At 38.1% G+C, this 13,534-nt stretch overlaps 1 protein-coding gene across 1 annotated transcript in view; it reads left to right on the top strand.

Moving 5' to 3' along the window:
- Positions 1–13,534, top strand: part of Appbp2 (amyloid beta precursor protein binding protein 2) — a 90,374-nt gene that overhangs the window by 18,345 nt on the left and 58,495 nt on the right. Inside the window, exons 2-4 of the mRNA XM_004643017.2 lie at positions 2,205–2,293; positions 6,813–6,964; positions 10,630–10,753. Of these exons, the coding sequence (XP_004643074.1) occupies positions 2,205–2,293; positions 6,813–6,964; positions 10,630–10,753 (365 nt within the window). The remainder of the gene's footprint in view (positions 1–2,204; positions 2,294–6,812; positions 6,965–10,629; positions 10,754–13,534) is intronic.

Below are 13,534 nucleotides of genomic sequence, written 5' to 3'. Positions count from 1 at the left end.
TCCCCAGCCTTCCCTGGTTTTATATGTGATGATAATTTGATTTTTACTTATTTTCTTTTGAGTTACTAACACCTAAAAGTAATCTATAGCCCATTAAAAGTTTCATTATTCTTTAGATAAAGAATATAAACATTGTAATGAAGAACCAAAATCATGTCTGAAAAATTAAGTATGAGGATCATTGTAGAACCTGGCACCTCAATCAATTTCCTTTTCTCAAAGCTTTAAGATGCATAATTAAAAAGAGATTAATCTTTAGCCATTATTTTTTATGAAAAGGTTTTAAATTGTCCATTTTATATTTGTTCGTATATCTCATGTGGTACAGTGTAAGAATTAAGGTGAAGGAACAAACTGCTGGGATTGGATTCCTGTTTTACCTTTTTTTTTGGAGACAAGATTTTGCTACATAGGGTGGCTATAAACACTTTGTAGCCCAGGTTGGCCTTGAACTTGGAGCAGTCCTCCTGCCCCAGCTTCTGAGTGGTGTGATTACTGGTATCACACTTGGCAATGCCATTTCCTAATGGCATGAGTTTAAACAGGTTATTTACCTCTGTATGCTTCAGTTTTCTTACCTGTAAGAAGATAGGCTGATTTTTGAAAAATACAAAGTAAAATACCTGGCTCATATAAGATCTCTCTATAAGGATTAAATGCTCTTTTTGAGTTAGTATCTGGTAGTCCCTTTAGTTCACAAAAATTATAAATTTGGAATAAATTTGGCAAGGTAAGGATGAAAGCAATGAATCACCACCCGCTCTTGTCATAGCTCCCCCAGCCCTCAGCCCTCACTGGGGAGCTAACCCAGGGCTCTACGCTAGGGAAGAGCTCAGGCTCTGAAGCCCACCCCTCTTCCCATAGCTTAAATATAAATCCATTTTTTACCTAGAAATAGTAAATATCTCAGCAAGAAAATGCTGATTTTGTTACAGGGCATCTTTTCAAACTGAAAGTCAATGACTTTCCTGAATACTTTCAAATCTCATTTAGTATGATATGCAGTTTTAAGTTATTAAAGAGGTACTTTATATTGTAGAACACAAAAAATTGAATTTTCTTGTTTTTATTCAACTATTGAGTACAGGTAAAATTGTTATGTAATGTGTTTTCATTTCTTCTACCTTATAAAAGAGCCTTAAGTTTGGTAATGATGAGTCATTTATTTTGGTATGAAGCTAAATTTTTATCAAAAGTGTTTTTGGAGCATGTTTATATATTTATCTTAATAATTGTATGATTGTGCTTCCAATCAAAATTTTACCACATTGTTTAGTTCACAAACAGGAATTTGGTTATAAATTTTCAACTTTATTTTCCCTGAGCCTGTTTTAATATGACAATGATTATGACAGTGGCTTGGTGAATATGACAGTGATTAATAGAAATGAATTTTACTGTGAACATTCCCAGAAGCTCTGATTTTTCTGTAGCTGAAAAACAAACATTTCTAAGAACGACAAATCCTTCCATTTGAAGGCTTCAATGTTAATATGCAACCACTGCATGAAGATAACATGTCTGCCTCCCCTTTCTGAGCGTGTGGTAATCTCTGACCCTTCTCTTCCCCAGCAATCTTCAGGGGTTTTTTTGCAGCAGCCTTTATGGAGTTGCATTAATATACGCACCTATTTGATTCAGGCTCTATCATGACTAAAGATTTATGGCCAGGAGTGTAGCGAATTTGTAGTATATTTTTTATGCATAAAACTGACTGACTCATTTGGAAAATGAACTCTAGTCTTGGATCACTTTTTGAAACCCATGTTTTCATCAGCTGGGCTAAGTGTTAAATGCCTAGATCCTAAGTGAATTAACATGTCAGAATTTTTTCTAAGGTACTATATTATATATGTGGCATATGTAAACCTAAGACTTATTTGTGGCACATGTAAAGTCAGAAGTATTATTGAAGGTGAGGCAGAATAGAAAAGAGCAGTAAGATTTGTCTCATTTTAACCATGTGCATGTATTATTTGAGATAAATGTTTAGTACATTCACAGTACTAAAATACTCTTCTAAATAACAATTCTAAAAGATGAGACTCAATAAATAAATGTGGCATAGAAAGCCTTCGATCCTTTATTACTATAGGTGTGCTGTTTCAATAGAAGTTTAACTCCTTTTAAGAAAGGAGAAAACCTGTTTTAAAGATGGAAGGAGAGTTATAAATTTAAGAATAATTTTTCTTTTTTTATTTCAGCTTTACCAGCAGGGACGATTATGTCAATTGGGTAGTGAATTTTGTGAATTGGAAGTCTTTGCTAAAGTATTGAGAGCTTTGGATAAAAGGTAAGTTTTTTTAAAAAAAAAAAAACCGTGGCAAAATATATACAACATTTAACCACATTTAAATGTACAATTCAGTGATATTAAATACATTTGCCTTGTTATGCAACAATAAAAACACTGTCCACTTACAAGATGTTTTTATCATATCAAAGAAAAACTGCCCATTAAGTGATCACCTCCACCTTCCTCCTCCCCTGACTGCTATAAGCACCATTTTGCTCCGTGTGCATTTTAATACTCTAAGTGCAGCCATTTAAGTGGAAGCTGGTAATGGTTGTCTATTTGTGTTGGTTTTATTTCATTTAACATAATCTTTTTAAGGCTCATCAAAGTGGTAACGTGTTAGAATTTCTTTTTTATTCCACATTGGAAATTAAAGGAGCCGGGAGACAGCTCAGAGGCACAGTGCCTGCCTGGCAAGCATAAGGTCGTGAATCTGATTCCTGGTTTAAAAAAAAACAACTGGGGCTGGAGAGATGGCTCAGTGGAATAAGTGCTTCTATGGTGAGCACAACGGCCTGAGTTCAATTCCCAGTTCCGCCAAAAAAAAAAACAACAAAAAAACTGAAGGTCTTGTTCGTGCTGGACAAGGTCTCTACCACTGAACTCGTACCACTCCTGCCTTCATTTCTATACAAAGCTAAATAATCATATATGTGCTACATTTTGGTTATCCATCTGTCAGTGGGCATTTGAGGTATTTCTACCATTTGGCTAATGTAAATAACACTTCTGTCAACATAGACATACAAATAACTCTGAATCACTGCTTTTTTTTTTTTTTTATTTTTTTTTAGGTTATATATACCAAATAGCTGGGTCATATGATAATTCTGTTTTCAAGTGTTTGAGAAACTGCTGTCCTGTTTTCCATAAATTTAAAGTAGCATTTAGTTTTTAGTATTTCATTTTGCTTATTTTATTATTTTTTTGGCAGAACCTGGGATTGAACTCAGGCACTTGCGCTTGCCAGGGAAGCGCTTATTTTCCACTGAGCCATCTCCCCAGCCCCTCATTTTGCTTATTTTAGATAATTAGGCTTACATAGTATATGCTCTTCTTAGTCACTACGTCGCCTTCCCACTAGGTTCACTGTATTTGTTTTAGATGGATTCATATGGTGTATACTCTTGGGTGTGTGGATTTTGTTTGCTTACTCAATATTATAAGAATCACTTTTGTTGCACTTTGTTCATTTTCATCATAGTGCATATGTACAGTGCTCTGTTCCATATCATTATTCAGTTCTGTTAATTTTGAACAGTTGAATTGTTTCATTTGTAGCTATTATAAATAGTGCTAGCCCACAGGTATGGTGGCACATACTCATAGTCCTGGCTTGTGGGAGGCTGAGGCAGGAGGACTGCCAGTTGGGCACCAGCCTGGACTGTAGCAAGACCCTGTCTCCAAAAGACCCAAAAAACAATCAAATAAATAAATAGTGCTACTGTGATTTTCCTTACACATGTCTTTTGGTTTTCACTTAGCAATAATTGAGCCTCAGATAAACTAAACCTCATTGGCTACGATACTGCTGCTGTGCAAAGTTCACATAGCTTTTGGTGAACATATATATATATATATTTATTATAGTTACCTAGAAGTATAATTTGAAAACATTTTTAAGAGTTACTAGCTAAAGTGATGCACAGAGAGCATATCATAAAGACTGTATAATGGTAATTATACAGTCCAAGCAAAGAAGCTTGGTGACAAAAAGGTAGAATTTGTTTATCCATCTTCATCTGTTTTGGACAGTTAAAATTCTGGCAGATTAGTTTTTTTAATTCAAGAAGGGAAGACTGAATTCACTTGCCCACTCTTAAGTATTATGAAGGTAGGAGCTACAGAGAGGTGGTCTGACCTTTGATTGTACTTGCTGTTCAGCCTTACATTCATCCCTAAATTTGCTTCCATTGCCATTTCTTTTTCCGAAGCCACACTTCTAAAAAAACTAAGAATATACTTTCTTACAATACTGCTGATCTCTGACTGTGGTCAAGTTGTTTCATTTGTTCAGCAGATTAAATAAATACTTGTTGAATGCCTGGTACTGTGTGTGCTAGGTACTGTTTTAACTGCCAAGACTACAGCAGTGGATATGAACTTCAAGGTCCCTTCATGATGAAGTCTGTATTTTTAGAGAGGGATAAGAAGATAAATGAGGGTCGGGGAGATGGCTTAGTAGAATAAGCACTTGCCTGGCAAATGCAAGGTTCTGAGTTCAATCCCCGGTACCAAAAAAAAAAAAAAAAAAAAAGAAGAAGAAGATAAATGAGTGAGTAAATGAATGTAGAATTTAAGGATGACTGAATGTGGCCTGTGTACTAAGACTAGAAAAATCTTTTGGTTTCTTGATTAATTAAAATTAATCTATATGGCCAGGTGTGGTGATGCATACCTGTAATCCCAGCACTCAGGCTGAGGTAGGAGGGTCACTGTGAATTGGAGGCCAGTCTGGGCTACAAAGTGAGTTCAAGGCCAGCCTGTTCTGCATAGCAAGACCCTGTCTCAAAAACCACAAAACTAACTAACTAAATAAGTTTATTTTTTTAAAAAGGTGAGAAAGTCTCAATTTTGGCAAGGGAAGACTATAAAAAAGCTTGCTAAATATTCTTTTTTAAAAAAGTTAGTTTTCTGTGATTTGAATGACTGCAGTTCTGAATATGGCTTTTTTAATAGGTTTAATGGAGGGGATGGGAAGTTAGCTCAGTAGAATAAGTGCTTGCCTGGCAAGCATAAAGGCTTGAGTTCAATCCCCAGTTCCGAAAAAAAAAAAGGTTTAGTGGAATACTTACCACTTTCATCTCTTAGTTTTTTGTCAAGTCCAAATCTTTGGCGATATTTGTGAGACTAAAAGCAAATAACTTGACTTTTTTACCCCTTTATCCAAAGCAGTGCCTCTGATTTACAGTTCTGTTTTTTAAAGATTTTTTTGAATTATAATTCGTATGACATAAAATTTGCCATCTTAAATTATAACACTCTAGTAGGTTTTAGTATATTTACAAGACTTTACTACCTTCACTGTCTTAATTCCAAAACACTTTTTTGCCCCAAAAGAAAACCAGTAACAATAGTCCTTGGAGCCTGAGTGACCATTAATAGTTACTTCTTGGCTGGGGAGATGGCTCAGTAGAATAAGCTCTTTCCTGGCAAGCACAAGGGCCTGAGTTCAATCCCTGGTGCCACAAAAAAAAAAATTATGTCTCTTGGATTTGCCTATTCTAGATATTTAACATACTTGCAGTCATACAACAGATGCTGTTTTTGTTGACCCTTTCATTTAACAAAACATTTTAGAAGATGTTTATTTCCATACTACTTTCTTTTTTGTGGTTAGATAATTTTCCACTGTAAGAATAATATTATGTTTTATTAATTCAGTCATCTATTGATGAATATTTGGGTTGTTTCTCCCTCTTTTTTGCTCTGGGGAATTGAACATAGGGCCTCACTATATCCCCAGCCCTTTTTATTTGGAGATAGTCATGCTAAATTATCCAGTCTGACCTCAATCTTAGGCTCCTACTATCTCAGCTTCCTGAGTAGCTGGGTTCAAAGACATGTACCAGTCTGTCCAGTTTGTCAACACTGTACAAAAAAAAATTATAGTCATTCTGTTGGGTATAAAGTAATATCTTACTATGATTTTGATTTGCATTTCCCTAATTGCTAATGATAATTAAGTATATTGTGTTGTGTTTACTGGCTGTTGATACATCTTCTTTGAATATTCCTGCCTCAGCCCTCCAGAGTAGCAGAGTGTACAGGCTTGCCCCACTCTACTTGGCTGCCTGTTTTAATTGGGCTGTCTTTTTATGATTGAGTTATTTTTTTTTAAATTTTATTCATTTGTGTGTGTGTGTGTGTGTGTGTGTGGCCAGCTCAGCCCACCAGGGGGCGCGGCTGGCTGGCATGTCGTGCTGGGGGATTGAACCGTGGTCCCTGTGCTTTTAGTTTGTTCTAAGTAGGTGCTTTAGACCACTGAGCCATCTTACCAGCCCTATGATTGAGTTATAATTGCTTTTTTAGAGCTGATATTTTAAAATTATCAGCTTTATCTTTTGTTTCTATTGGGTTACATAACCTGTGTAGTTTTCCTGAATATTATAGGATCATTGAGTGATGACCTCAGGAACGATAGCAGTCTAGCCCCCCCCCCCCATCAGGAATCAAACTCAGGACCTTGCACTTGCCAGGCAGGTGTCTGTGCCCTGAACTTGGGGCCTCTGCACTGAGCTACATTCCTATCATTTTTTTATTTGGACATGGTCTTGCTTGGCTCAAACTTACGGTCCTCTTTCTCAAGGTCCCAGACTCTGGGATTGTAGGTTTGTACCACTATACCATTTCAGGCTAACTTTGGAATTACCACAGTCTCATAACAGATAGGGCAAAAAAACTTATTTCATTCCATCTTGGAGAATAATGGTGATACTCTTTTACAAAGAAATCAGCGTTCTAAAAGGACAAAAGTAACATGTTTCTGTCAAATAATCCTTTCCTTCTCTTTCAGACATTTGCTTCATCATTGTTTTCAGGCTTTGATGGATCATGGTGTTAAAGTTGCTTCAGTCCTGGCCTACTCGTTCAGTAGACGGTGCTCTTATATAGCAGAATCAGATGCAGCCGTAAAGGAAAAAGCAATTCAGGTTGGCTTTGTTCTAGGTATGTAACATAAAGTATGGGAGAGTTTTGTCTTTTGCAGACTCAGAATTAAACCTGCTAATAAGCTGGATGTGGTGGTGCATGCCTATAATCCTATCACTCTGGAAGCGTAGGAGGATTGCCATGAGATAAAGGTACACAGTAACTATAAGGCCAGCCTAAACTATATAGCAAGACCCCTGTCTCAAAACAAAACAAAGCAAAACAAAATAACTTACTAACAATAAAGGATTCTTCTTTGAAGTCTCCCTAAGTCTATGTAGATAAGTTGTGAGAAAAGTATCAAAAGAACAAGCTGTGTGATGTGTTAAGTCTGTGCGAAGCACTACAGTAGGTATTTAAATGGTATCTTCCTAAATCCTCCTGACATTCCAGTGGACTGGTGGTGTTAACATTTTACATATGAGGAAATAGGCTCAGAAAAGTTGAGTAACTAGATCAATCACGTAGTAGTAAGCTGAGTTTAAAATCTTGTGTCTGTATGACTAAAAGTACATATCTTTCTACTATGTCATGCTACTGGCATCCTCTGTCACCTGCTGACTGTATGCTATGACACGGGACTGAAGACTTTTTAGGGCCTAAGTTTTCTCATCTCTTAATAGGGTTGTTCTGAATTTCTTTCTTTTTTTTTTTTTTTTTGGTGGAACCGGAGATTGAACTCAGGCCCTTGCACCTGCCAGGGAAGTTCTTATTCCATTGAGCCATCTCCCCGGCCCGTTCTGTATTTCTTCATAGGAGTGCTATGAGCATAGTGAAAACATGAAAGTTTTCTAGGCTACACATTTAAAAAGTGTTATTTACTGCATATGTAACATGATCTTCATATATTTATGTATGTAAACATAAGTGTGTTTCAGACCATTTAGTTTTAAAAGTTCTTGCAAACTTGATTTTTAATTTTTTTGCTAATTTTGAAATTATTGTAGAATCACAGGAGTTGTAAAAGAGTTACGTGGAGGGGCCAGGGAGATGGCTCAGTAGAATAAACGCTTCCCTGGCAAGCGCAAGGGTCTGAGTTCAATCCCTGGTTCTGCCCCCCCCCAAAAAAAAGTTATGTGTAATCCTTTGAGACATTCCTCCATCCTGTCCCAGTGGTGACCTACAACTGTAGGCTAGTATAAAAACCAGGAAATGGGGGCCGGTGAGATAGCTCAGCAGACTAAAGTGCCTGCCTAGGCAAGTGCAAGGTCCATGGTTTGATCCCCGGCACTGCATGCTGCTCTAGCCCCACCCTCAGGGCAGGCTGAACCTATAATCCCAGCACTCTGGAGGCTGAGACAGGAGGATTGCACAAACTCAAGGCCACCCTGAACTGCATAGTGAGACCCTGTCGTTAAAAAAGGATGGCCCCTGTAGCTGTAGATGCTTATGTAAAAATCTGTGTGGGACAAATTTAGTCTCAAGGCAGACGAGAGATAGGCAAGCTAGCATTCCTTGGGATTTTCTGTCACTTCACACATACCAGACTGGCTACTGTAATGAGGTAGAAATCTCAGAGATAGGGGTCGGAGAGATAGCTCAGAGACATGAGCACCTACCTGGCAAGCACAAGGACCTGAGTTTGATTCCTGGCCTCGCATGCCCTGTGGTCTCGGCCCCAGATCCCTAGGTGCACCATCTTGGCCCCAGATATGCAGGTGCGTGCGGACCAGAACCAGGCATGGTGGCCTGTGCTTATAATCCCAGCACTCTGGAGGTTGAGCCAGGAGGATTTCTGCAAGTTCGAGACCAGCCTGCAGGCTACAAAGTGAGCACAAGGCCAACCCAAATTACTCCATGGTGAGACCGTGTCTCAAAGAAAGAAATCTCAGAAAAACAGATCTCAGCAAACTTAGTTACATCATCAGTTTTAATCTTAAAATTACCACAACATGAGAATTTTATTCTAGAAGTGTAGTTATAATTTTTTAATGTAGCAACCTTATTAAGGTATAATTCATATACTATACAGGTGACCGATATAAACTACACATTTCAGTGATTTTTAGTAAGTACACAGAATTATTCAAATATTACCACAGTTAAGCTTTTAGAGCATTGTCATCACCACCCCAAAGAAACTCATACTTACTAACAGTCATTCTTCGTTTCCCTGCCACCCCAGGTCACTGTCAGTTTGTTTTGTTTCTGTAGATTTTGTGTGTTCCAGACATTTCACATGAATAGAATAAGAATATATGGGCTTTGTGACTGGCTTGTTCCATCTAGCATAATGCCTTAAAGGTCTAGCTGTTTCAAATTGTGGAAATAATCTAACAAATTTTTATCTGAGTATAAAGAACGAAAGACAAAAGGGAAAACTAGGGTATTTTTTGAATGGTACCACCTCCAAGGTGCTGATGCTGGTTTGGTACCACTACCCGTGAGCTCTGAAAGGGGGCCCCGTTGTACAGGGTCTGAGAGTTAGTGACTGGCTAGCTGTTCTGATGTTGCTGACCGGGTGCTGTGAAACTGGATTTATAAAACTGCAACTGGAAGTGACTATTGCTTACTGGAATCAACTGCCACTGCTAGAGGAAAGAAGCATACCCTGCGGTGTTCCTGTCTGCAACAGAAAGGCATCTTCCTTGCTCTTCGAGTCTTGCGATTCCTCTCTTTAGTGCAGAGCCTGACGGACAGACAGTAGGCTGCAGAGAAATGTGGCTTACAGAAGCGTTGCATCAGTATCAAAGAACAGTGTAGAGAGTAGATCTCAAGTCAAGAGACAGCCTAGCTTGGTAACCAGTTCTTCATGCAATATATTCTTAGTATAAACCACCTTTCTATTCTAGTCTTTTTGTGAGGGTCCTAGATTGTTACAAAGCACAATTCTCTTCAATTAATAAAAATATTTGTTTGATTATTTGTAACTTTAATTGACCACAAAACGTAACTGTAAGCAAAATGCAGTATTTTGTTGACTCAGATATTGTTGAGACAGAACTTCTCTGAGGTTCAGCCTCACCTTGAACTGACTATAGCCCAGATTTCCCTTGAACTCAGGGCAATCCTCTTGCCTCAGCTGAGTGCAGGATTTGCAGGCATGCAGCACCACGGACAGTTGACTTTGACATTAAGACATCATATTTATTGTACTATTGAGAAAAAACACTACCAATTAGTAGACAATAACCATCAGTTTTATGATCTTGTAAATCTGTTTGAGGGATTTTAAAATATAAAAAAAATGAGTGCTCTAGATTAAAGAAACATAGTCTGTTACTTTCTTTTCTGGTTATTTTTAGTCCATAGACAGTTCTTAGAGGGTCATAACTTACCTCCTTATTTAAGGCCTCATTCTTTTTTTGGGGCAGAACTGGGGATTGAACTCAGACCCTTGCTCTTGCCAGGGAAGTACTTATTCCACTGAGCCATCTCCTCAGCCCCTAAGGCCTCATTCTAATTCCTTCAATTTAAAAATTTTTAATAAAAATTTCACAATTAGTATCTTTCAAGTTTTCATTTATTTTTGATGTTGGGATTAGAACCCACAGCTGCACTAGTGCTTTGCTTATGTTTCTACCACTGAAGCTCAATTTCCAACTTCAGTCTCTACTTCACACTAAACATAAGGCTAATTCATAATATAGGGTTTCTAGTTTAGATAATGTTCATTATAAATGTGGCATTTTAGCTTTTAGCAATTTACTAAATAAAAGCTACCGGATTTTCTTGTTTGTCAGGTGGCTTCCTTTCAGATGCAGGCTGGTACAGTGATGCTGAGAAAGTTTTTCTGTCCTGCCTTCAGTTGTGTACTCTCCATGATGAGATGCTTCATTGGTTTCGTGCAGTGGAGTGCTGTGTGAGGTAAGTGGGCACAGAACCTGTAATTATGCACCTACCAGCTTGTGTAACTTTAGCTCATCTACTTGTACTCCAGCATTTGAGTAAATCTCAGCAGTCATGCTTACGTGTCATAGTTTCAGTAACTTAGCCTCTTCCTCCCACATCCAAAATGTAGTTAAATCTTTCTGCCTTTTCTTAGTCTATGTGTTCATGTATTCAATATGTATTAAATGCTTACATCCTAATAACTGTGAGGCAATGGATGATAAAAAAAAAAAATCCAAGTAATGAACTTTATTCTTGGATTTAGTTTTTCCTCTACATTTCCAGTAACTCTGCACAAGTTGAGTATTTTACTTATAAATGTTTTCCTTAAAAGTTATGTTTGTTTAGTAGATGTATTTAAAGGAAAGAAAGGTAAGTAGATCTAGAAGTATCTCCATGGATTTCTGGTTTTTTTGAGACGGGGTCACACCATGTAGCTCAGCCAAGCCTTGAACTCGCTATGTAGCCCAGGCTGACCTCAAACTCCTGGTGATCCTCCTGCCTTTGCCTTCCAGTCCCTACCTATCTCAGCTTTTGTTGTTCTTATTTTTCCTGCATACGTGACATGTAGCTCTAGCTGTTATGATACAGGCTTTTCCTCTTCTTCCCATTTTGACTTGGGCTGCCTGCCTTGTTGCCTGCCTGTCTGCCTGTTTTTTCTGAGGCAGCCTCACTGCATTCTCTCTCTCTCTCTCTCTCTCTCTCTCTCTCTCTCTCTCTCTCTCTCTCTCTCTCTTTCTCTCTTTGTTTCTGTGGTACCAGGGATGGAACTCAGGACCCTGCGCTTGCCAGGCAGGCGCTCATTCTACTGAGCTATCTCCCCAGCCCCCCCGCCCCCTTTTTTTTTGCACAGCCGGGGATTGAACTCATGCCCTTGCACTTGCCAGGCAAGCACTTACTCAACTGAGCTATCTCCCTGACCCTGCATTGCCTCTTTCATTCAGGTTGCTCTTGAACTTACAGTTCTTCTATATGCTTGAGTTGTATACCATTGTACTAGAATGATTTTTTTTTTTTTTTGGGGGGGGGTTGTTCATTTATTTAGGGTTTTGCTTTGTTTTGTTTTTTGAGACAGGGTCTCACTATATAGTTCAGCTTGGCCTTGACCGCTATGTAACCTAAGCTGGCTCACACTCACAGCAATCATCCTGTCTGCCTCCGCCTCCAAAGCTCTGGTCTTGTAGGTGTGTGCACCACCATGTCTGGCAGATATTTTAGAGGTGATTTAGTTAATTGCAACCACTTTTTCAGAAATGGAAAATACATTCTTCTATGAAACCATTTTTGACCTAAGCTTTTTTTTTATTTTTAATTTTTAAAAATTAATTTTATTGAGAAACAAAGAGCAATGAGATAGTTTCAAAACCGATTAGTAGGACAGTTTCAATCATTAATACATTGCATATTGTTGTCTTCGTAGTGGTTATTCATAGTACAAGATTGAGACTGATATCCTGTCCAAACACTATTAGTTCAAATCTTTCTTCTCATTGAATTAAATGAAAGTAGCTGTGTATCTATCCTGTTTTGTATATACAGATTCAAAATTGACCTAAGCTTTTGAGGAATATATTTGCCTTTTTTTAAATGCAAGACTTATCTAAAACATTCAAATCCTAAAGATGACTTTCTAATGTGCAAACTTAATTACAAATAATTTCTTATATGTTTTAGAAATACTGAATGATAAATTGCAGGATTGTATGCAGAAAAGGGATATTTGGCCCTATAAATTTTTTTTGTTTTTGTTTTTGTGGAACTGGGGATTGAATTTAGCCCCTTGCGCTTGCCAGGGAAACGCTTATTCTACTGAGCCATCTCCCCGGCCCCTCCTATAAATTATTATGCTCATAAAAATAGTTTGTCATCTTTTTTCTTTTGCTTACCAGACTTTTTTATTTTTTGGTACTTGGGATTCAACCCAGGGCATTTGCACTGAAGTATGTCCCTAGTTTATTTGGAACAGAAAAGACTCTAGCATTATCTTTTCATGTGTGTTTGGTCTTTATTCACCAAATCCGATGATTTATTTTGCCCAGATACTTGTTTCTTCTAATTTTAAGGCTACTATATAAATTTTGCCTTAGCCTAACCCAGAAGTTAATTTTGTTGCAGGATCAAGGCCCTTTCCTTCCTAGTTCATCTTCTTTAGCTATACATTGATACTTCAGCTCACAAACTGCTTTCCATGATTCTGGCTGCAGAATCCTTCCCACTATTCTGGTCGCAACCGAATTGCAAGCATATGCTCATATCACTGTAGCCCCTGTCCTTAGGCTTGCAAGAGTGCTGGCAGAGATTAGGGAAGGGCAAAGACTAAGGGCAGCTGAGTCTCCTTTTTTTCTTTTTTAAACCCAGGAAAAAAACAGCCTTCCCAGAAGCCTAATCCTGTTTGCCTGTTTTTTATACCATGACACATCCTGTATATCTTTCAATCCATATGAGATACTCTAGGAATAGGACTTTTAAAATTGTACTTAAAGTCCTGCTGCCTTGAAGGAACTGAGAAGTCTACATTAAGAAAGAAATGAAACTGGCAGGAATGGGGAGATAGCTCAGTGGTCTAAGCGCCTGCCTGGCAAGCACAGGGTCCCAAGTTTGATCCCCAGTACTGCATGTGGGGCCTGCCTTGGAACCCCAGGTGCACCATACTGTCCCCAACAACACACACCTGTAACCCCAGTGCTGGGGAGGCTGAGACAGGAGGATCATTATGAGTCCGAACTATGTAGGGAGACCCTTATCAAAAAAAAAAAA

This window comes from Octodon degus, unplaced genomic scaffold, assembly GCF_000260255.1.
Source record: "Octodon degus isolate 3935 unplaced genomic scaffold, OctDeg1.0 scaffold00164, whole genome shotgun sequence".
NCBI lineage: Eukaryota > Metazoa > Chordata > Mammalia > Rodentia > Octodontidae > Octodon > Octodon degus.
The sequence above is the reverse complement of the archived record's forward strand: the minus strand, read 5'-3'. Positions and strand labels throughout refer to the sequence as shown.